This window comes from Serinus canaria, chromosome 1, assembly GCF_022539315.1.
Source record: "Serinus canaria isolate serCan28SL12 chromosome 1, serCan2020, whole genome shotgun sequence".
Lineage (NCBI taxonomy): Eukaryota > Metazoa > Chordata > Aves > Passeriformes > Fringillidae > Serinus > Serinus canaria.
This window is the reverse complement of record NC_066313.1, coordinates 74755302-74781219: the sequence shown is the minus strand read 5'-3', so window position 1 is coordinate 74781219 and position 25918 is coordinate 74755302. Positions and strand designations below refer to the sequence as shown.

Genomic DNA, 25918 nt, shown 5'->3' with positions numbered 1-25918 from the left:
TGCTGCTGCATCTGCCTCATCTGGCTGAGGGGAACAGCCTGTTTCCCTGTCAGCCCCCACTCTGCACTGGAACAGGTACCCTGTGTGCTCCTGCTGCCTCTGCCACAGGGACAGTGGGCTCCCCCAGAGTCCGAAAGGATAAAAGGCCAATAATGTCTCAAATCACATCAGTGACTCTTACACCACCAGACTAGTATCAAAAATTTGTCCAACTATGTCATATAATGTAGCTGAAATTCTAAACTTTAGTATGCCTCTTTGCTTACTAAGAGAATGTCATTTAATCCATAGTCCAGAGCTGTCATCAATAATTGCAGAGATTTCCCCTCACTTTTACCATTTATCCTGCCTTCATTTACCATCTGAAGAGACACAATCCATTCCTTACTCCGTGGATAAGTGTTTAGCACAATGATATCTTTGGAACTCGTGCAAGAGCTAAGCTGCCATTAATAAAGTACCAAAATACACACAAGCATCTTGAAATCTGTTCTCCTGCATTTAAACACAAGATAGCATAGTCTTTAATTACATAAGATGGATGGAATTCAACAGATAAAAAGAAACACTGAATTGCTGTCTTATCTTTATTGTTCAGATGCATGTGTCCTATTGTATTTGCTATACAGCATTAAAAAAATCCTTCAGTGGAAATGGAATCAGGTACTCCCTTCATTGCATTTCTTGATTTCTGAAGGCCCTGAACTTCCTATCATTCTCCACTGGCTTGCCCTCTGGTAAAACTGAGAAATTCAAAGCAGATGCTTGAGAAATGCCCAGTGAAAAAATAGATGAGCCAGAATTTAAACACATGATCACCTCTTTGAGTTTTGTGACATCAGTTCAATTGCTGAGAAACATATAAGGAAACACATACACACCTGTTGCAGACTTATAGTCAGTTCCCCTGAAAAATTCAAGTGCTTAAAAGGTTTAGGAACGCTAGAAAAGCTGGGCAACTAAATATCTGAGTGTCTGTATGCTATGAGTACTCAGCACCTGGGAAATGGAGCAGTGGAAACCCTGATGTTGTGTACTGAAGAAAGAAAGAACTGATGAGCTGACAGAAAAGATGTGAAAAGCCTAATTTAATTTATTTGCACAGGACCATCTAAGAACTATTAGGTGGAACTGATAGAAGCAATTTTCTGTATTGCTTTTCCTGTTGCATTTACCCAATTCACTACCCACCTTCACCACCTAAAATGAGATCCTACAGTCAATAGCCTTATTCACCCTATAATTCAGATTCACCCAATAACCAATAACTTTACAAGATTGAAAAATGTAAAAAGTGTTTCTGCAAAGCTCTCATTATGTCTCCTTAGCAAAAATAAAGTTGCTCTTGCAGAATACATCCCTGTACTACCTAGATTTTGAGTAGTTAATTTTACAGAAAAAATACATTTTATATATATACATATTCTGTGTGACACATATTTTAGATTTTTTTATATACTTTTGCCTGTCTATTATAAATACAATTTATCTTTCTACATAGAAGAGTCAGTGTCTACTACCTAGAATACAGCAAATAATGGAAAAGCAGTCCATGGATACTGAGCAGAAGACTGGCTCTGGTATGAGCCGGACTTAAGGGCTCCAGCTCAGTATCAGTCCTGCCAGACCCAAGCTGAGTAGAGGGAGTCAGACCAGACTTCTGTGTATCCTATTCCCCAAGTACCAAGAGGATGATGAACTGTATGTCTTCTTTCAGAGCCCTAAGGACCTTTGCACTTCCCAGTTTTGAGTTCTGGTAACACTTTGTGGAAAATCCAGCTCTTGCCTGAATTAAACTCTACAAGCTCTGAAGTTCATGCTAGCTCTGCACCCTTTACCTCTCAACACTGCCAGAATTTCCTGCCTCACTTAGTATCCTGGGCAAATTCTTTTCTGATGGAAAGAACAGGGGAGATCCCTGGCTCAATACTTTCCTTACTACAGCTTCTGATCTCCTGCATCTGGAGACTCCACATGATACTCAGAGCTTTGACCAGCCAGATGTTGGACACCCACCACTCAGGTGGTGTACAGCAGCACAGGCCCACCAAGGGGAGGGCAGCTTCTCAGATGTGGGGGAATTATATGATTCTAATGAAATTTGAAGGGAAGAAGATAATCTCTTCTTCACAGACTTTTCACCCTGTTGAATTTCAGTGGCCCAAGAGAAAAATAGTTTCTTCACAAAGGAAAAAACAAATAAACAAAAAAAGAGAGCCACATTTCAATGTCCAAGCAGCAATGCAGAATCCTTCCATACAACCACAAAAATTAAAACCAGGCATTCACAAACCCTTCCTCCCTTCCAGTAGGACCTAACTTACTCACAAATACTTGTAGCAGAGCAAAAGAGGATGAAACCCCACCACCTATACTGAAGTCCTGAATCCAGGCTGCTGCTCTATCACAGGATCTGTGAGAGAGCAGCCCAGCCCACAGCAGGAGCTGGGCAGAAGTTTTGCCTTTTGCTGCAGCCCACCTGCCCCTGCCCATTCCCTTGGCAATGGAAAAGTGGCACAGCTCTGCTCATTTCTGGAGCAGGAAAATCCAATTTTCTCAGTATGGCTGAAAAGCTTTGAGCAGCACTGATCATTCCTAATGAAAAGCATGAGGGCCACCTGAAAATAACAACCGCTGCTACTTTTGTCAGTATCAAAGCAGCACAGTATGTATGCTGGGGTAAATATAGCAGAGCCTGTAAGAAACACTCTCAAAAATGTAGCAGGGGAAGGCTTGACTTTTAAGACCTCTTCAGGAACAAATTTTTGCAAGACCAATTACACGTGTTTGCAGAACACGATTAAAGAACAAGGCACTTCACCTTGTTTAAATTATCTCGTTATCTGTAGCTCCAATATGACAGAGACTGAGCAGCGGTGACTCTTGAAGAGGTAGCAGGACTGCAGACATTCATAGCCCTATGAAAGGCACCAGTACAGAGTCAAATGCCATCATATCTAGGGTTTCCACTACTGGCAAGGTACAGTCATTGCTCCATAAAAGACAATCAGAATGTATTTCCCAGTTCTAGATAAATTCAGTGCTAAAACCCACCTCCTTACCCATCTTCAATGAACACCTAGGATCAATAGCCCACTGTAAAATCCCAGTTTTCCTGAGGATGGACACCACAGCCACATGAAATCAATAAATACACAAACATCAAATGTTTTATGTGGCCCAGTTATACACCACTGACCACAAAGTGGTGTATACGTCACACTGCAATAAATATTTCTATATTTTATCTCACCTCACATGGCACACACATCATCCACATTTCTGTTTAGATTACTATGTACACTTTGAATAAAAACTCAGAACATTTAGAAAGTGTCAGGGTGAATAGTATGAGAATTATCTTCAGAGACTTTTTCCTCACAGCTTTTCCACCTCCAATCACACCCAAAAAAACCATGGGCAGTACCTAACTTCTTTTACAAGGTACTTCTCGGATTTCTGGTTAGAACTGTCATCGGATAAAGATAGAAACAAAGACAATGTGCAATGAAAATACAATAACAATGAAGATTGAAACAGCAAGAAATACAAACAAAACTCCCCAAACATACCAAGGCTAATAAACTGATCTGATTCCTTTAAACAGTGGTAGAGATTGCCCAGTTCCCCTACACTCTCTGTGTGTGTGTGAGCTGTAGTAGTCAGAAGAGAAAAAAGAACAAACAGGTTCCTGTTTTCTGATTTCACATTCTGGAAGTGGCATCTCTTTTCTAAGATTTTTTTTTCCTGAGCTTCATATCAGACCCAAATATTTTCAACCAAATCATTCTGTGTAATAAAAACAAACCAAGATTCTTAAAGGCTACTTTTTATAACAAGTTTAAGTCCTGCTGAAGTTTTCAGAAAGATGCATGATTACAGCATTATATGATAAAAACTGGGAGCACAGAAATACAAAAGGTATCTATACAGGATAACTATTACTAATAATCAAAAGGAATCTCCAGTACTAAATCTCCTTTATCACCTTCTACCTCCAGTACTAACTCTCCTTTATTACCTTCTACACACAGGGCATCTTTCTCCTTTCTTTTTTTTTTTTTTTAATGCATTTCTGTCCCTTTTGATAGTATTTCAAAAAGGAAATTAATTTAAGGGATAAAGATATTAGTGTTGAAAATGATGCAAATAATATCAAAAAGTCAATAATTGTTCTTCATTTTATACTTACAAAAAATTTGTGGTACAAATCCTGCCAAAATACACAGCAAAAGAATTATGGGTAATATGAAATAAAGTATCAGAAATGACACTTAAATCTATTAGGTTATTTACAAATTCACACTAAATATAACTAAATATCCTTTTGTAATGTAACTTGCAAACTTTGATTGCCTTCAGTAAAATCTGTCATAACTTGAACAAGCAGTTTCCTCATTTAGAGGAAGAACATATTCCAAGTGTAGCTATCAAGAATTTTTCTAATCCCTTTCACATAATTACTTGGATATTTAATGCAGAACCCTAGGTAGTTAAAACTCACATCAGCTACGGAGGATAAGAAAAGGCACTGAGTGTTCCCCAGCCTGATTCTGAGGCTTTCAAACACCAGGATGAGAGGAAGCAATACCACAGAATTTCCAAGGAGAAAACCATCTTAAACCTTTCTTGAAGTTACCAATTCTTGAACCAAAGCAGCAGGAAAAAAAAATTATATATACTCACACACTTCTGAAGCTATTACTACCTTAAGACACTCAGACAGAGGAGACATCTCACTTTTACCAAACCCCTATTCTTTGTATTTTGTTAGCTTTAAAAGCTGCAGCTATTAGGGGGTCATTGTGCAGAATTATGTTTCCATGGACTCCTGCAATAGACACCAATAAAGATGTGTCAGAGAGATACTCAACCCTAAACAAAAGTAGGTTTCTGCAAAGTTTGAGCACTTTTCCCTCTAATGGAAATTATTACAGCTTCTCAGGCAAAACCACACAGAACAGCTGTAAAACTCCCACGATTCTGGTGCAAACAAGTCATTCCAGTTTACTAATTAATTGCATTTAATATTCAGTTTTGTAAGTTATATTGTATAGTGATTTAATTTCTTAAGCAATAACTCCCAACTAAAAAAATAGTCCTAAAATAATTTTTATAAATGAGTAGATGTTAAAGAGTTTATTGGAAGTCCCACTGCAATTAGGTGGCTGAGTCATGAATCAGTTTGCTATAAAGAACAGTGTATGGCCTAATTGCAGGACTGGGATCTAACATTTTATTCTAAGCTTTGACACAAACTCCTTACATAGCCTTTGGGAAAACAAACTCTTCAGATGGATAGATTGAGGTATATAAAGTCATGATAATTGTACTTACTCATAGGACAGCAAATTAAATAATAATTGCAAAACAACTTCGGAGGATAATATTAGAATAATAAATAACACCACACCATATCACTTTTGAAGAGGCTTCAGAAATTTTGTTTTTGTACATAAAACTTTCTGGAAATAATCCCCTCAGTTTAAATAAAATACTTTAAAGGCAATTCAGTTCTGTGGGTGTTAGAGCTGGCTTCACTTGCCAATTTGGCTCACCATCGGTGCTGTGCTTGTAAGAAATTAAGAGGAAATAGTTCCAAGCAAAAGCCCAAGAAACAACAACCAACCACAGCATGCAGAAGCACTATAAATATCTGCTTCCTAACTCTCACAATAAGCACTTTTCAACCAAAGCACTCGCACACATTATTCCTAGGCAGCTTACAGCTGAGACCTCCAAGGGACTAGAACCATGGATTGCAGAACCCAACACACATACTCAAAGGCCATGCAGTAAACCTGCATTCTCTTGCTGCAACAGATGTAACAGGATGATGCACATCGTCTCTGTATGAAGGACACCAAAGATCTTCACAGGTCATTTCCATTCACTTCAGAGAAAAATTCTTATCATCTGCAGAGGATTTTGTGCAACTAAGATTCTGTAGGAGAACTAGAATAACAATAAACTCCTTCCATGTTTTCAGCCTGCTTCTGCAAGTCACTACAGATAGAGCCTACTTTTAGCTCTGCCTCCAGCTTTTTAAGATAAAATGTCAAGAGCATCTGAAAATTCAAAGGTCTATCAACATGTCTTAAAGCTTCGCTAGTCACTAAAGTAAGTTCCAAAAGAATATCCCTGATCATTAAGATGTTAGGGAGACATTTTCTCATTAAGCTTGCAGAACTCCATGCATGTTTAAACTACGTCCCATGACACTGTCTGTTCCCCTCAAAGTAAGGCTCTGGCACAGGTGAAGGAAAACAGCTGAGTGCTGGGGATGACAAGGAGCCAATGACACAAGTAGCTTCAGTTCTCATCTACTGCCATTTCAGATGCTCTGAAGTCTTCACAAACAAGAGATTATTTTTCACCTTAAAAAGGACACTCTTCTCTAGTATCAATCATTAAAATTCATAGCTAACACTGAAGTCTATTATCAAGACTGAAAAGACTCTAAGGGATATATAAAATCTACCTTCTTAGCAGTAGGTTTGCTGGGAGCATATCCAAACAAGATTTTAATCCTCAAGTTCCCTCTCTATGCCAATCAAAATCCTCATCTTCACAACTGAGCATCAACATCACCTTGTTGAAATCCTGAAATGCTTGGCACATTTAGCAACCCAGAAACACTGGAATTTTCAAATGAGAATTTTCTGTTCCTTGGTTTAGCTTAAGAAGCAATAACCACAAGTAAATAGAAAACAAATGTTTTACCTGAGTGTTTCCATTGTGACTAATTCCCTTGTTTCTAAAACCAACATGAAAATCAGAATGTCCTACAAATCTGAGATTCCCACAGTTGCACCAATTTCATCTAGCTCCTGTTTCTCTACTTGCCTCATACTGAAAGAAGTCTAATTGTCAAGAAAACTATTAACAGATTATAAGACATGTTATAGTTGCTTAAATACAAAAAAGTTCTTGCTCAAAAAATTTCCAGACATTAAAGCTAAGCACCTGACTTTTTAAAAAATTACTGCTACTAGCTGTAGGAATAGCCCTGTCCTGAAAATTAGGCCTCACATTTCAATATTTAAGCTTTGCATCCATAATTGAAAATTATTCTTAATACCTGCATTAGTTTTCTTACCCTGAATATTTTCAAGCCATATCCATGCTAATATACTAATGTTTATTCCAATACAATGAGCATGACTGGATATGTCAAGGCTTCCAGTACCTACCAAATGTGCAACATATAGAAGATTCTAAAATTAAAGAGACTACCATCTACCTTTTATTTGTGTACTTAAGTCTCAAAAAAGCCCATTTCTTTTAAATGACAGCTTTTTTCAAAGATAACCACTTATAATTAAATTTTGTCCTCAATGTCTTAGAGCAAAAACATTAAGCATCAAGCAAGAGGAATGCTGACATGTGATTTAAGAGATGTGGGTTCAGTTTCACACCCTGTTACAGACCACCTGTGCAATTTCTAGCAAGTCCCTTGAACTCTGTACCTCTGCTCTCCATCTGAAGAAAAGAGTTGTCAGCTTTAACCTCTATTGCCTATGGCACATAAACACTTCTGAGGTCTTCCATCCTTACTGATGGAGGCAATCTGAACATCTTAAAGCATGCAGTAGCAGCTTTGCTTGCTCTTCAACTGAAAAAGCACCCTGCATCCCAGCTATTCTCAGCAGTAAGCTATGCAACACCACAAAATTTCGGGATTTCTTTACAAGTATTAGGAACATTAGGGCAGATTCCATGCCAACATCAAACCTGTCAGCAGCAAGAATAAAGCTGGTGGATTAGGTGTGCCTTGAAGCAAGAACACCAGCTTTGGGGTCAAAGTCTAGGTTATTATCTCACTTCAACATCACCAACTTGAGCAGAAACTGCAAAGGCTCAAAATACCTTTAAACATATGCTGACATTGAGGGATTTCTCCTCCTCCTTGCTCCTCTGTACAAAACTCTACCAGCTCATAAAAACTGCCTGTTCTGGTGATGTGGAACTGAATATGTGCCTTTACAAAAACAATGAAAAATGCAGACATCTGTTAAAAGCAATGTGAGCCTCTTGCACATCATTCAAATCCATGGATTCCAATTGTTCTACGGTTCAAAGTTATTACGTTGCTGTGTTCAAACAACGGAGACCCTAAAATGCATTACTATTTATCTATCAATACGTATTTTGTCACAAGAAATTTCTCTTGGAAGCATATCTTGATGTGCAAATGTTTAGATAAACTACTGTAATATTTTAAAATATACTGTAAACTTCCTGTACTAGCAAGCACTGACAAAGCTGAGGGAAGAGAAAGAAAGTGACCAAAGAGATTTGTCCCAATTCATATATATCAAAGTTTATGCCAGTAGCTCAGCTAAAAAAAAAAAAAAAAAAAATCTTTGCAACAAAATACTGTTAACAAATAGCTTTTCTTCCTGGAAAAGCTGAAACAGCATCCAGACTTTATATAAAGCACAGTCTGTAAAGTTATTTATGAGTACAATGGTAGGTCTAGATTCTTACAGTCTATCAATGCTGCTATCTAAAGCTCTAGTTTTTCCTTCTGCCTACAATTTTTCCCCTCACCATTCTCCAGTCCATAAATAGGATTAAGCATGTGCCAATTTCTTCCATATAGCAGCAACAATGTGTCTTTCCCACCAAAAATTCTGACAGAATTTAATCATTATTTAGATTTCTAATTTGTTCCAGATGTTGATCTGGGCAGGAAGGGACCTTGGGAAGTCTCCAGTCCAACCCCCTGCTCAGAGCAAGGTCAGCCAGGAAATCTCAACCAGCTTCCTCAGGGCCTTGCACAGCTCAGTCCTGAAAACTTCCAAGGACAGGCCTTCCACAATCTCTCTGGGAATTTGTCCTAATGTTTAATTTAGTTTAACTGCACTGCAGAATTCAAAACTTACTGGCAGGTAATGGAGGAAGATGAGACAAGCGGACGACTGAGTTGCATAATGCTTGTTTACATAGAAAATGGGCTGAGAAACAAATGACAAAGTTACATAAATATTTATAGCTATTCATTTATGTAGAGGAAGTGATAATCATGCTTACAGGCCTCAAGATAGACATATATCTCAGAATTTTGAAAGCAAATGAACTAACCAGATTTTGCAGCATTAACTAAAGCTCAAGCATAAGTTAATGACAACTTCCAAGTCTTTATCCTTGTTTATTTAAACTATAAAACTGAAACTTTTTAGTTGATACACAAAGTAAAAATAGCAAAAAAAAAATATGACATTCATATGCATTTTAAAAGGGCCAAAAGACTAAAATTCTCTAAAGTGTTAGTTCAGTCTTCAAAGCCAACACACTCTTATATTACTTTAACCATTTTATAATCACTGAAAAAAATTCCACTGCAAAACTTGTTTTAACTATACTAATAGGATTTTCTCTAGCTCATTAAAATTACACTTTTACAGTCTTCAAGAATAGGCCTAACAATTAATTCAAACCTTCTTAGTAGCAGCACCAACTTCCAAAGGATTAGAGTTCAGGAACAATCATGCTGTCCTGTCCAGTCAGAACCACAGGGAAAGAAACAAAACCTCTTCCATTTCAAGGTAAGAACCTTTTACTCCAACAAGTCTGTGCTCCTGAGTTTTGGCATTAACCAGATCTGGCCCCTGAAATGCAAGCCTTGGTCACAGAACTGCCCTCTGATAATTTGACTGCCACAATCTAGTCTGCAGAATGGAGCATTACATACTGATACAAACTACAGTTTCACAGAGGTTTTTATTTATTTGCTTTTTAAAGAATTTGACTGTTTGCAATGAACCTAGCTGCAGGTCACTAAAACTCAAGAAAAAGTAAAACAAAAATAACAGGGCTAATTGGCAAACAGCCTGGCTTGAACTTCTGCTCTTTTACCAGTCCCTAAGTAGAAGCTAAGGCAGGTAGATACTGGAATTTTTCTGATACTGCATAGCCTGAAAAGAATTTGTGTGTCTAGTTCAAAGCGGAGACTTTCGTTGCCCTAGAAACTAAAGAAGAATACAGCTTAATGTCCTTCAAGCTAATAAAAATATCCTACAATGCACACAAAAAAAACTTTGAAAAAATGCTCTGTTGAGACAGATCTTCCTCACAATGGTACAATTAGGGTGGAACTCTACTTTTCAGAACATGGACTACCTTACAGAAACTCTAAGCAAGTGGCCACGCTGATACAGTGGACCAATTCAGGACAAAACAGTATAAATGCATTTTCTCTTTTGCTGTAGAAATACTATTCTTATTTCAGTTCCTTTTGACCACAGTCAAACCCTCCTCTACCAACAAAGTAAAAATCCAAGGCCTTGACTAGTATCATGAGCAGATGCTCTGAAAGACTCTTCACTCCTGCCAAGCCTTTACTAGAATATCTTATTTTCTACTTGGTAAGCAAAACCCTTCTGCCATGACTCCAGAAAGTTGGTGGCCCTTACCTTATAGAACAATTTATCTCATTACCATATGCCTACTATAATTAATTGGAATGTTAGAATAAACTGAGCACCAAGGTTTTATTCTCCACAGGCTGAAGAAGTCAGCTCCACCTTCAACACCTCAACTTTCTATCTCCAGACTTAGTATCCAAAAAGTGTATACAATCTTGTTAAATGAAACTGTTTCTATATCTAAAGATGAACTGACCAAAGTAAGAGCTTCAGTTTTGTCAGGATTTGATTGTTTGTTACTTGCTTGTTCTTATTGAAATAAATTCTGGTTCATCTTCAAATACAAAATACTGCCTCCCAACATACTACCTTTAAGTGGAATAAAGATAAATATAGAGAACAATTTCTTGATAACCTCCCTTCTATCTTGAGCATAAACTTCAGAAATAATCTTCTTAGGAGATTTTTTCATTCTTTCTACAATAAGACAGGTACCAATTAAAGAAAAACAACAGACTACTTCATTCTGAATCCGTGTTGTGAATATAATCCATTTGAATACCCAAACATTTCTTAGTAAGAACTTGTTTATAAGAGGACATTAAATATAGGGTACCTGGTAAAACAGTTAAATCTTAACATTTTACTTTTTCTCACATACATAGATGTGTGCATGAATATCTCAAATCTAATATTTGATTAACTATCAAAATGAAGCCATCTAGAATGAGGAACTCCGATATAGTCATCATCTCAGATGTCGAGCTATTTATATTTTAACTACTGTATAAATGTTAATTTCCTTGGGTCTACTCTAGGTTATAAAAAGCTCCTCTTTCCCAGAAGAGTTTTACTAACCTGTCTGACAGCCATTTTATTGTCCACGAAGACACTCTGTGGCAGCCAGTCAAGCCTGCAGACTGTTTTATCTTGTACCTGTTAACCCTAGCAGCAAGGCTGGCTCCTGGGGCTGCTGCATCTCTGGGGATGTGAGCACCTTGGCTGTGCCAAGGCTGTGTCAGCAGCACCGGGGTCAGAGCCCAGGGCTCTGGCTGTCAGCATCCCTTGGGCAGCGGAGCGGCTCCGCGCTGGCGTTCTGCCGTGGCCGTGTGCCGGCCGATGGCTGGGGACACCCAGAGACAGGGAGGACAGAAAAAGCAACCCATGCACAAGTGTGTGAGAGAGGGAAACAGAACTAAATCAGTGCCTAGGTTTCTTACTGACACAATTTTTTGGTTTTTTTCAGAGGGAAACAAACATAAGTCAGGCAAACCTAAGAAACTTCTTTAAAATGCTGCGAATTCCTGCATGGATACCAATTTTCATATTGCTCAAATTAGGTATGAGACAAACAACGTGGCTTTACACTGGTTTAAACAAACTTGTTCAGAAGCAATTTGGTGAAAGAATTTTCACATGTAGACAAAGCCTTTTAAATTTTTTTTTTAAACAGAAGATGACTGCAGAGCCTGATAGAATCCATTCATTATTTTTTTCCTTTTATCCTGAGTCCTGACCCCAGATGGCTAAAATACTGAAAACCTCTTGTGTACATATATAGATATATTTGTTTTACCTACATTTTAACTATCTCTCTTCCTGAGCAAACTTAATTTAAAAAAAAACCCCATGTACTTCATTTTATCCTAAGAAAAAAAATATTACCCCAATATTTACATGTCTATTTGTCACATTTTAGGTACAGAAAGGATGGCAATTTGTATACTTAACGCTCAAAAGTAACAGTAAGAAAATATTAGAAAAATGTTGAAATATTTGAAAAAGAAGGATTTCTTTTAAGAAAGAGATTATGTTTAAAGGTACTGTATACACTCCCCTGTGTCCATAACACCTTCTTCATTGAATCACTAATTGGTAACTGGAATTTCCTGAAAATAGTTCATTAATTATTTTTTCCACATTAAGTTGTCCTATTCAGAAAGGCCATTCCAATTAATCTGAAGGTGTGTGCAGAGGTGTGAAGCCTAGACTGTTCCCAGTCCTTTTAATCTAACCACATTTCTTGCTGACAGACAAAATCTTTCAAAGCAAGCGTTTTGATCATTTCTTGGAGAAGAATGCAAACTTCAATTACCAGACTAATTATCCCAGCTAGGAAGGCAATACAATTGCTGAATTTGAGAGTAATGATGGCCTTCCAAGGTGTGCCTTCTCAGCTTTCATCCAAGGCTGAGTTCACCATTGTCCCTCTCTGGCAGATGAAGCTACCATAATGTCAGTCACTATTTCTGATTAAAAACTATCTGAAGGAGAATTTAACATTCCCCAAGTTATGAGATTTCACACCTTGATTAGACTCATTTTAAAAAGGATGCTTTTCTATTTTTTATTTTTTGTTATCTTTTCTAGTTTTTTCTCACAAATAAAATTCGTGAGAAAAAACTAGAAAAGGCAACATCTTGCAATAAATTGCAGCAATTATATTGAATGACCAAGTTCTTGAGAAGCCATGGAAATAAAATATTTCCTTTTTTCAAAACTCATACTTCTTTCCTCTGTAGAGCCTACAATGCAGCAAATCTTTCCAGAGGTAAAAACTTTGTAAACACAAGGTTGTTTCTTTTTCTACAATGTGTCCTTGTCAAGCCTAGGGACACATTAGTAAGCCCTGCAATTCATAGCACCTGCCTTCCCTCTTCCTTATGTTCCAGAGCAATTTGGACATTTTAAGTTCAAGTACTCCAGTGGTAGCTTTCAGTATATTTTGTTTTCCTTTCCATAAGAGAGTCACATAGTAAGCTTTGGTAAGTACCTAAGACGAAGCAGTCTGGATAAACCACCTTTCCACCATCAAGCTACCATGATGTTTATCTTCAGCTTCTTGTGATATTATTTTTAGAGATACAGACCCTTTTAACATGCCTGCTACAATTCAGTCTTGTGATGGAGGGTTCATATCATCTGCAAGTGCCTGTCACTTCCTTCCCTTGAGAAAGAGACAGCTTCCCATTAAATGTTCACATGTCCTGTCTGCAAACCACCCCTGCAGCCCAGCAGCTGAACTCTTGGCAAATACAGGTGTAACCAACAGTGTGAATCAAAAATATTAAAGAACAGCTGCCCCAGTCCATCAGGAGACTGTCCAAGGACTGCATTTGCTCATTGTGGTTCCTGAAAACCACCTTCACACAGATGAGTAGCAAGTCACCCAATTACATGGTCAGTGCAGAATCTGGGGCAAAAGGCCTGGTGGCAGCAGGACCATTCCTACAATGTAAAAACTGGAACTCAGAGTGGTAACAGGAACTGCATTCCTTGCCAGCCATCGTTAACAGACTCATCTGACAGGTAGCAAGTATCTGATTTTGGTTGCTAAGAGATCTGGTTACAAGGGGGCATGAGAAATAAGAGTTACAAAAAGTTTGTCTACAAACCGATAGTAAAGCAGACTCAGAAATTTCCAGCAACAACATAATAAGACAGTGATACTTTGTTATGCAACGGAGCTTACAAAATCCTAGATGGGACAACTACATCCTGTATGATACCAGACTGAAGGTGAGACCATTAGACAGATACCCTTTCATTCAGTCCAGGCAAAATTATCAGCAGATCTATTATGTTATCTTTAAAGACAGCAGAGGACTCTTGAACTCCACTCCCATCAAAACATAGCCACACAACATGCAACCCTGGCTTTTCCCCAGTTTTAATGAATTTTGGGAACATTTGGATTGAGTGCAATTCTACCATTTGTCATCATGCCTAAATTTTCTAGAACATCAAGGACCAAGGAGCACAAGGCTATTGATTCTCTCACATGGCTAAGCTATACCAACTGCTGGAGAAACAGATGGCATGAAAGGAGACTGCTGAGCACCTGCAGCTTCTGATGTTAAGTGAGGCTGCAGATGCCCAAACTCAGAGACAGACAGAAGAGATACCTAATGAAGGAAAACTAACCAAGCTTCTTCCTGTTTGATACTTAACATTAAAAGTCTATGGACTCTTGACAGGTTATCCTGATATCATCATATTCTCCAGTTTCTTTCTAGGAAAGAGTCTATCACCCCTCAGACAACTATCTGTATAAGGATAGACACCTAAGCAGATTCTACTCCAAATAAAATTTTATAATCACCAATATAATATAAGCTGTGCATAGAACTCCTAGAGAAGGAAAGCATCTGAAGTACAAGACTTGTTAATCCTGTGCTGTGGATGATTTGATCATCAAGGCTGTGGCCTACTCCATATTCCATACTAAAAGAGTCACACAAAGGCATTCAGAAACTCACTGCTCAAAACATACAGAACAAAACTGATGTGAAAAGGGAGGTAGAGAGAGTTACTCATTCTAATGGCAAATATTTCTAGGTCTGAAGGCAAAACTGAGGTAGATAAATATTTATACTGGGACTCCAGAAGCATTTAAAGGCCCATGACCAGGAGACCGTTCCACAAAATTTCTCCCTCCCCAATAAATTTCTTGAGAAGCTGCACCCACCCAAAGCTTTTCTCAAAAGAAGCTATCTCTCTCTGTCTGAAGGCCTAGAGCTGTGCAAGCCCAGCTGAGCCACACACTGGAACCAAAACAGGGTCACACACCTATGGTCTCTGCAGACTTATGCAAGCAGCCAAGTCCCTCAAGAGGCCCTAATTCACTAAACATTGCTTACTGAGGCTACTAACACAACAGTAGTAAAATATTCAACAAATCTACAACAGATATCACTTCCACAGAAAGCCTTGGGAATAAAAGCAAGTGGTGTTAATGCTGTTTCTCACATTTAACATAGTGCAGCGATTACAACCCTGATCAATGAGGTGACAGACCTGCACTACACACCTCCTTTGGTCACAGGAGTTTCACATCTGCTTTTCCCAGAAGACTGCTCTAACCACTCAACTGCAAGAGAGGTTCAGAAAATATTCTTCAATCTTTTTGTTGAAGATGTATCACTTTGAAGGTAAGTACAAACACGAGAAGGCAAATTCACAAATCCCAAGGGAACATCAGAAAAAGATTGGATGCACAAGATAAAGAAAGGTTCCAGGACTGGTACCCAGTGATTTCTCAGGGCTGCTTATTCTCTTTAGATTAGGAAGTCATTGCAAAAATGCAAAATTGATATCCCATATAGTTAATGATCACCAGAAGACTCCCCTAGTCCAGGTGACCATAATAAATATTTCATGGTGACATACTGACTTCCATTTCTACCCCATTCTTTTTAAGTGTTTTGTCCTGTGGCCAAGCCTGTTTCTCAAGAGAAAAGATGCTGCATATATGACTTGGTAGTTTGAGTGGTTTGTTGCAACAGTATTATACACCTCAGAACAAAGCAGATTCCTAAGGAAATGACCCAAAATAGCTTAGTGTTTTTTTCCCGTAAGGGCCAGGTCTCATTTATTTCTAAATGAAATTCATAAAAAGAGAAGGTTGGCATTGGGGAAAAATATTTTTAAAAAGGCATCTGTTCCAGAGCACTGCATGTTCACAAGACTGATGCCAGGAGTGCCTGCTTGCATCCTGCACATTTGGTGCAATAACAAAACCAACCTCTCCTACCTCCAAAGCCTCCATGCATCCTGAGGAGCTCATCTGCTACAGAATCCAAGCAGATTGAACAGATTTAAGTGGTACCACACTGACAATCGCCACTCCCCTCCCTCCAAACCTAAAACCACACCCAAAGGAAGAAAGCAATGGGAGAACTCACTCCACATTATCACTTGGACTTTGACAGTGGACTGCAGCAGCCTTTACCCAGCAGAAGGTGACTCATTCTTCTCTCTTCCAGGCATTGTAGGGAGTGACATGCATGTCAGCTACCAAGAATCTAACTGCATCTGAGACTGTTATAACAGAGCAGATGCCTTCTTTAAGCACTGAGACAGAGAGCCTGGATTTAACTGGAGACTGAAACACACTCAGACCAGTTTAGATTTTTTGCTTTGTGGGGTTAGAAGTGTATGAAAGGCATCTGATAAAATCCTCCAGAATAAATAGTTCAACATGATCATTTTCTGCCCTCCAAATTATTAAAAAAAAAACCCCAACCTGAATTCCTGAAGTTAAAAAAAACCCCACAAATAAATCACAAAACACCACCGTGTGACAGGCCTTCAGCAGAATTATTTCAGCAGAAGAGGGGCAAATTCTGAACCTGGTGATAGAAGACGACTACTAGGAAATCCTATTAACACATCAAGTTCTTTTGGCACTGGAAAGTAATCCACAGACTGAAAACATACCTTCCTAAAAACATGTATTTACAAGCAGCAGTATACAAATTAGGACTGATGTCATAGTTTAAAAAAAATACACTTCAGCATTTTGCATCATTAAATACAGAGGTGGATGAAAAAAAACCCACCAGATTTTTTTTCCCACTCATTTATAAATTCTGGGGAAAATGGTATAAACCCCCAATATTTTATATTCATTGTTTAGTTCTAGCAAAACCAAGGAGTTTCTAAAATTTATAAATTAAATTAAAAACGTAGTAAGGACATTTCAAAAGAAAAGGAATTATTGAGGAGAGAACTTATGCATTTCTGTATCAGTCTTATAAAGTTCTTAGCTTTTTGAAAAGACAGAAGCATTCCAATTATTTTATAAAACGTTTCAAGTAAGATTTTGTACAGCAGTTTAAAAGGTGCTACAGCAGTGCTGGAAACTACAACCAGATCTAATCAGATAAAGTAGGTTGATCAGTCCTGGCTTACACTCTTTAGTGTAAAATATATTAGGGGTAAGAGGGCAAACAATTCAAATATTCTCCTATGAAAACTTGCTCATAATTCAGCAGACATGCTTATAGGCTAGTGGTGACCTATTTGGCTGTTTCTTGAAAGCATCCTTTCTTGCAATTAATCATAAATCCAGGATCAAAGCTCTTCTTCACAACATTCAGAGCACTTAAGTTCAGTGCCTTATTCAATTCATTTCCAGTTCAAATTAAATTGTAGTCGAGTTGAAACTCGCATGGGAGTCTCAGACACTATTAATCTTTTAGTTAAGGTGGCTACCTGTTAACCAGAACAATAATGGAAGTCCCCAAACCATTTTTTAAAGTAAGAACGGTATTTTATTTTACCATAGACCACTACCCTAGCTATTGCATCCTAGTATTTTAAAAATGCTTTGATGTCTTCCTCATTACCATGACTTTTGCAGAAGATAATATTTTTAAATTGTTTAAGTTCCATCTACAAGACAAAGTCATACTTAAAAACAAACTAATCAATCCTACAAACATTCCTTTTGTTTGTCCTTCACCCGATCTTTTAGCCAGTCTAGGGCTAACCAAGACAATAATTAAAACATTGTCACCACTGCATTTTTGAAGACTACAGCACCCAACTGTAGTGAGTGAGCCTTACAACATTAATGGGGAGAAAGGATAACATGCTCATACCACATCTTTAATTCTCTTGTCTAGATTCAGATTTAAGACAACACAGCTGCCAAAATGCATCCAACCCACTGACACAGAAAGTGTCCAAGTTGCACTCATCATTGTAAACTGCACCTAGACTACAGTGTTTGCCTTAGTGCAGCAAAAACTGAATACTAGTCCTGTACTGGAAACCTCTGGAAAAAAAACCCAGAGCAGAACATAACAAATCCAAACCCCCAAAGAAAGAGTAGAAGCAAGCTCATGAATCAGAGAGCCCATAGAAGCAGATAGCTGCAGTTCTTGATACCTTAAAATCTTTTTACAGAAATCTTTATGCAAGTCACTACGTGCCAGGATAATTTAGCACTGCAGTCCCGATTGCTTCCCTATTCTCTCTCAAAACGTTATCATCACATACCACCTACACAATTTACAGGAGGAAAAAAAATTGTTTGAGCAACACTTGTAATGCTCCAGAAATTAAATAACCAGTAACCCCAGGTTTTTTCTTAGGTACAAGAAATAAAAATCTGACAGTCAATTATTAAGAAGAAAACTAGAAATAAAATTTAATGGAAAGATTTGATGATTTTTTTTTTTTTTTTTGGGAGATCCACCCACTCAGACATTTCACATTTTAATTTAAAAACTTCCAACAGCCAAAGAATGTCTATTTTTGAAATTCTGGTCTAAAAAGTATGCCTGATAACATAGGAGCTTTAATTAAACATAATGTCACCCAGATTGCTTGACTTTTGACCAAAGAATGAAACTCATTTCTATCCACACACTATCCAACTGAAGAAATATTTTGAAAGAAAATATTAAATCTGACAACTGTGTTGGCTATAAAAAAACAGTATTTAAAGAATTACTGTCCTCTCAGTAAAAGAAATAAGAAATTCAAAGACAAAACTAGAAATTCTAACAAGCAATGATTTTTTTAAAATAAAATTTTCCAAATATCCAAAAATCTTTGTCAAAATGCCCTAATGAAGAGCAAAATAGAAAACATTCAACCCCAAGCATTAATGCTGTATTACTGAACTAAGTCAAGAAAGCAATTAAAGTCATGATAATATTTGGTCTTTAACACATTAAATGACATTTTTACAACACAGACACAATCAAGCAATATTGCACAACCAAAAACAAATTTAAGAAGTCTTGCCACATACTGTTCTACTATTTGATAATTGTAGCTATCCAAAAATTATCCACACATCTCTACAACAACATAAGCTACAGCAGCAATTAAGACCCAAACCCCAGAAGATGATGCTAAGGAATACAGGCATCATTAAAAAAAAAAAAAAAAAAAAAAAAAAAAAAAAAAAAAAAAAGCACTATACTCTAAACTAGCACAATCTAAACTAAACACGCATACAAAAGGAGCTTGCCTACCTGGCTTTTTCAATAAAAGTCCAAAGAACACCTAAAAAGCAGGAGGGGATAAAAAAATATTCATATTCAGTGTTCAGATATGAAAACTATCATGTCATTTTACCTTACAGAGAAAAATAAATAAAACTTGGCCTATAAAATTATCTGGACTAGGCAGTGGGGATGGTAGGGAGCAGGGAAAGAGCCAAAAAAACCCTAACACATTAGAACACTTTGGTTATAAGCATTGTCTTCAATTTTCACATTTTCCACTGAAAGAAATTCAAAGTAATATGAATATTTCAGATTATCAAGAGTGTGAGAGTGGGAAAATGTGAGGGGGAAGAGTCAAGAGAACTCTGCAAATATGTAATTAAATTCAAAAGTTACTACAGGAAAACATTAAAGGTTACATGTTCTGAAGATGCACAAGCACCTTGAAATATCTGATTTTAAATCTAAGCCAAACGACTTTAAAATAATCTTCTATAGCTTAAAATTGCACATTGTCAGACATTTTTTAGAGGATTGTCTCTATAAGACTTGTAGGAACCTATAATTTTATCTGGCAGAATTAGTTCATTAATTTCAAATTAAAACAAAGGTAGATTCACACACACAAAAAAATTATCTAAGCTCTATACAATGCTTCTTTTAGGTCTCTAAAGTTTAAAGAACACAAGAGCACAAATCTGAGTTATGCTCTATTACAGACACTTTCTAGAGGACAGTCTACGATTCAGCTCCCCAATAAAACACAAGAGATGGCCAGAGAGCTGAAAGTTCTGATATTATATACAGAGTCAATTAGGTATGACTGACTACTTCTGTTTACCCCTCCTTTATATCTCTACAGATGCTTTCAGTGTTTACATTTTGTTCTTATAAACTGGTGAGTTCCCACCTGATAAGCAGCTATCCATAGGTGTCCCTTAAGTAAGAAGGAAAAGGGAGACCAGTAGAGTTCTTCTATTGTACTTAAATATGTGCAAATGCTTGCTGAGATTTAGAATCTGTTCATCTGTTCTTCCAATGCAGTCCTAAATTTCATCTCATGGGTGCACAAGAGTGGCTGGCAGCTTGACCAAGGGGAGAATGGGGAGAATGCTTTTTACCCACTCTGCCTTTTTTTACCTGAAGATGAGTACTCAAAACAATCCATTAGACTAAGATGATTGCAAGAAAAGGAACTCTTCCTAAAAAGGACTTTAAGATTTCAGTGTGTGCTAATTTCTGCCATCTTACACAGCTAGCATGTATGAAAATCCCTAGACATTTGTCAAGCTTTGCATACAGTACACTTCAGAAGAAACAGGATTTTCCACAGTTCACTTCCACCAAACACTTTGGTAGAAGTTTCTTCCTGAAAGGTTGAATCCATGTTTGTGGTTGAAGATGTTATACCAGTGTTTATGAAGAATCCTCTAACTACTTCTCAAAAGTAGAAAAAAATACTTTCTGAAAATAAAGATGCAGCACACACAGAACTTCAGAAAACTGAAAAATTCGACCTTGTTTAAAGAGGTTTCATGTTCTTTGAATAAAAACCCCACTTTGATTTCAAAGTATTTGGAAAGCAATATTTTCAACTAAACTTTTGAGCAATTTGTAATTTCAAATATAGTTTTCCAGACTTAATCACCATTAAGTCACTAAATACATCAACTGAAGATGCTGATTTCACAATTAATAAATTTCAACAATTACATCTCTTGTATGTTTTAGTATTACACAGAATCCCTAGACTGAGAGGCAGATTTTCATCCTGATCATAAACCACAGCTACAAAGAACATTGTCAACTCAACTCAGATTTCTGTGACATTTCATAGCAATATACTTATATAATTTAGTCTACATTTCCAGCCAATCTAAATAAAATAAATTTTCTGGGTTTTTTCTTCTTGAGAAAAAGCATTAGATTAATGAAAAGAAGGGGGTTTTTTCACTACTTGGAGTAAAATAGCCCTTTTGATAAATACTTAAGAAGGCTCTGTTAGTCTCTAAAATGTGAATGCAACAGTCCTGTACTTAAAGCACAGGTCAGACACCTAGAGAAATTACTACAAGTGAAGAACTCAGAAATAACTTTGAGTTTCCTTTTACTTCTAGGCACTAGTTTTCTGCTTGAATAGAAATAATAATACTTTCCTATTTCTTTGGGTTCAACTGAAAAAAACACTATAAAAATGCCTGTAGAACAGATCAAGAAATTACACTATTGAAGGCTAAGCAAGCACCTAGAATTCATACCCAGTGAATTTTAAACATACCTTCATAACAGAAAAACACTGGCAGTCATATTAAAAATTAAAATTCAGTATTTGGCAAATACCAACAGATTCTCTTTAGAGAGCTTTCTAATCACACAACAGACAATCACAGAAGTTTTAGAAGATACCCAACTCCTTTTTCCACAAAAATAAAAATAAAATTTTCACTACCTAATCTTCATACTCACTAATTACTTCTAAATTTTGACATCTAACTGGGGTGCACCACTTCCAATCTGTTCTTTTGACAGCTTCTGTTCTTCCTTCACTGCAGACCTTTGTTGGCATGGGCCCACTCATCCAATTTAGCCCTGCTCTCATGAATAGAAGGTTTCTCCAGAAAACAGCTCATTCTGAAACTATGGTGAGTTCTGTCTGCAGCATAAACAATTCTTTGCTGCCAAGCCTGTAAATCTAAGGAAGAAGGCCCCAGAGCTGCAGCACCCACCAATGCACAGGTGGCATATTTTGTGTATTACCTCACCAGGAGGCAGTAAAGCAGCAGCTGATTCTTTTTGTTCTTCTTGAATTAAGAAAATAAGTAGTCTTCAAAGCTGCCTCATGCACACTCCACCTTCCTAGCAGTACAAACCTTCAGCATATGCAAGAATCAAGAAACTAGGCTTAAAGGACCTATTTGGCAAAAGCAGGGCTCAGAAACCAGTTCTAGGTGCCCAAACTGGGATTGGATCAAGGTGTTTCAGATGAAGCATCTGGAGGAAGAAGGGCAGCTGTGATTTCGTACCACCGTGATCCTTCAGCCAAGGCTGGCAGCACTCTCCGCTGCAGCAAACTCCAGCCCAGAGCACAGTGAGCACCTCTGAAACCTCCTCCTCCTCCTCGTCTAGGCAGAGCTGCTGGGGGTGCACCTGTCCACCCAGAACTGGCAGGGCTCCCTTCTCAAGGCACAGCACCTGGACTCTCTCTTAGAAAGATCTAAACGAAATTTGTTTTTTACTTTGAGAAGAGGAATACCGTTTACATTTAAAACATTTTCCGAGAAAGACTTTGAATTACCTGTGCAAAAGCCATGGAGACATCCTCCACTCTTGATAAAGTTGTGCACCATGACTGAAAGGGATGCAAGACCTACAGACACTACACAAGGAAGCTCAACTTCACAGTTTTACCACTAGGGGAGTTCTCTGCAAGCTGGCAGAGCTGGATTTCAGACTAAGCCTATTTATGTGCTAATATTAAATAGCCATTTAAAGAGAACAGAAACTAGATTGGCAAGAGTGATCTCAATCTCTTCTAACCACTAAGCTTCAGAGTTAAGTGAAGGTCCACTTGTTTCCTCTTTCTCATTCATGAACATATCATTCATTCCTCTAAGGTCACTCAGATTCATCAGGTGGGGCAAAGAGCTCGCTTGGCTTAGCTGGCCTGGTATGTGGTGGTTAGACCAGGGAAGCAGAAGACTCAAGTGTGCATCTCTTAACCCAAAGAGGGAATTTCAACTGGCTTTTCTACTTCTTGGGAGTGTAATTAAAATTACTCTCTAATTATGGTATAACACAGAGATTCTTTAATCTGAAAATAAACAAAATAGCAAGGACAATATGTAAAATGCACAGATACCTACCACTTAGAGACCTGGCCAATTGGTTTTCAGTACAACTAAAGTTCAGGGATTTTTCAGAATATGGTTTTGTATCAATATAAGCATATAGTTGTCATCCAAAACCTCCAGGAAAATAGTACTACGATTATTTGTTTCTCAGCATGGATGAAATGCCTTTCTGCAACTGTAAATTATAATTTAGAAGTCCTTGTACAGATGCATATTGTATCTGTAAATATGCATTTTTCAGGTTCAACTGGTAAGAAAGATGCAAGCTTAAGTCTACAGAACATTAGGTCTTACACTGCCTGTGAACCTAAGTTCCAAAACATAACACCCCCACCACAACCCACATATGTAAATCAAGCAAGTTAACAAGTAAAAATCTGGTACCCTTGCTGAAGCTACATCCTTTTAATGCATCATATTCCTTTCAACTACAACTCAATTAAAATTATCTGGGCTTGCTAAAATTTTCAGGATTTCAGCTGCATTTAGATTACTTGGCATAAATGAAATTTAGGATTACAATGTTGCTCATATGTCTCACAAACTATCTAACAAAGCTGGAGTCTTGCAGTAAAAGAGCTAGCAGATGAAAAATGAGAGCAGCATTCAGACCCACTCTCAGCAGTGCTGAGTCAATGTAACTATGGAAGTACAAGTTGCTTTCTATTCTGCTTCACCTATCTACAGCTGGTCAGCTGTGGTCTGAATGCAGATGCTCCAGCACAAGGTACAAAGCAAGCTGCAAAAGCCACAGATACAAATTCAGAACTAAATTAATTTCTAGTGACAATTAAATATAAGAAAACCAAAAGCATTTATTAATGAATAAAGTCTACCAGAGCTACTTAAAGTAAAAAACCTTCTTCTGTAAGGTACATGCGAATGATAAGGATGGAAGAATACTGAAAATGCACTTTCCATAATAAATTCAAAATAACTCCATCACATTGGTCTTTAGAAATCTCCACTGAAAGAGTCAGGACACACATTAAGAAATACCCACCATGAAAAAGTTGCAAGTCTTTAAAAATAGCAGCGCTTTGCCTCCTCCCTCCCCTTTCCCCTACTCACCCTCCTCCCCAATTTCAAAATACATCTTCCCCAGGCCTTGGTCTGGAATGGCAGTTTCTGTGAACAGACCATACCCGACCATATGATTAGCCATTATTATTATCATCACCACCTTTTATGCTCTACTCTACATTAAGATGCAAATCCAACAGATGTGGTCCAACTAAGTTATTTACAAGGGTTTCCCTTTCAGATGCCCAAGCCAAAGCTACAACCAGTTCTGTGATATAATTACAGCCTCTCTCCACGGGCAGTAACAGACCTCTGTCTGCGACGATCTGGCCAGCGGCATTTTCTCATCTACGCTCTGGTTCAAACGGTTGCTATGATTTCAAATGGTGCATCTACCCTTATTTTAGCGCGACTGGCTGCATTTCAGCTGCCGACATCTGACTGATTGATGCACATCTAAACAACGCAACGATTATAAAAACAAACTGGCAGTAGGCACCGGTGCTTCACCACCGTGGGCTCGCTCCTAACAGAGCGGCTGGCAACGAGACCGTGGGAAATTTAAGAGCAACACCAGCACACATGAGGCCTAACACTCACAGCCGTCACTTCCACCGAGAAAGCGGCTGGAGTCCTGCACTTTTAAGAGTGGGAAGTTCATGGAAATGCCTATGCAGGTATCTGAACAGGCAGATCTCTCGCCTGCCGCACGAAAGCATCCAGGTGCTTCCCCTGCACATCGGCCACAGCACGTCCACCAAGAAAGTGCACTCGAGGGCTGGCTGACCCGATACACCACTGGGGGAACTGCTTTTCCGCCCCCACGCTTCCAGCCTCACAGATTCTCCACCGTATTCCATACGGGAGCACCCCAAATTCCCCGCACACGCAACCAGGGGGAGGGCAAGCGGCGGAAACCACGGGAGCCCCCGGCCCCTGCCCCCGCTCCTCCACCCCCGGCCGGCGCCCGCCCACGGGGAGCCCGGGGCTGCGGGCGCGGCTGCGGAGGGGGTGGCGGGATGGGGGCAATGCCCTGCCGCCGGGGGAGGGCGGAGGGAGGCGGGCGAGGGAAGGGAGCCGCGGGGCAGGCACCTGAGCGGGCGTGGGCAGCCCCCGGGCCGGAGATCCGGGCACCGGGGCGGGGGAGGAGGGCACGGAGGGGGGGGCGGGAGGCCCGCAGGCCCCGGCGGGGCGGGCCGGGCCGCAGGTGGGCGTCGGGCGCGGCCGCCGGAGGAGCGGCCGCCGGGCAAGTCACCTCTTGACGCGGATGATCTGGTCGCGCATGGGTCGGATGTCCTGGAAGCTCTGCTGGTTGACCAGGCTGTAGACGAGGATGAAGCCCTGCCCGTTCTTGATGTAGAGGTCCCGCATGGAGGCGAACTGCTCAGTGCCCGCCGTGTCCAGGATCTCCAGGACGGAGGGGGAGGCGTCCACCTCGATCTCCTTGCGGTAGAAGTCCTCGATGGTGGGGTCGTACTTCTCGATGAAGGTGCCGGTCACGAACTGCACCGTGAGCGCCGACTTCCCCACCCCGCCCGAGCCCAGCACCACTACCTTGTACTCGCGCATCCTCCCGCCAGCGCGGACCGCCCGCCCGACCCGCACCTGCCGACGGCCCCTCCTCACCCCCCCGCCATCGGCCGCCCCGCCCTGTGCCCGCCGCCGCAGCCGCCTCCGCTCCGCTCCCCGCCCGGCGGATGCTCCGGGCCGCCGCGGCGGCTCCTGGGCGGCGCTGCCGGCGGCGGAGCCGTGCTCACGGGCTGCGGCGCGGCCGGGGTGGGGCGGCGGCCCCGCCTCCTCCTTCCCGTGTCGCCACGGCAACAGCCAACGGGGCGGGACGGGGGAAGAAAGAGCGGGGAGGAGGAGGAGGAGGAAGAAGAAGAGGAAGAAGAGAGCGGGCACCGCCCCGTCACGTGGCGCGCTCCCCTTC

At 39.5% G+C, this 25918-nt stretch overlaps 1 protein-coding gene across 1 annotated transcript in view; it reads right to left on the bottom strand.

The window, feature by feature from the left end:
• RAP2A (RAP2A, member of RAS oncogene family) overlaps positions 1–25587 on the bottom strand; it is a 30912-nt gene extending 5325 nt beyond the window's left edge. The window contains exon 1 of the mRNA XM_030234819.2: positions 25244–25587. Within this exon, the coding sequence (XP_030090679.2) occupies positions 25244–25557 (314 nt within the window). The 5' untranslated portion in view covers positions 25558–25587. The remainder of the gene's footprint in view (positions 1–25243) is intronic.
• Between the last annotated feature and the right edge of the window lie 331 nt (positions 25588–25918).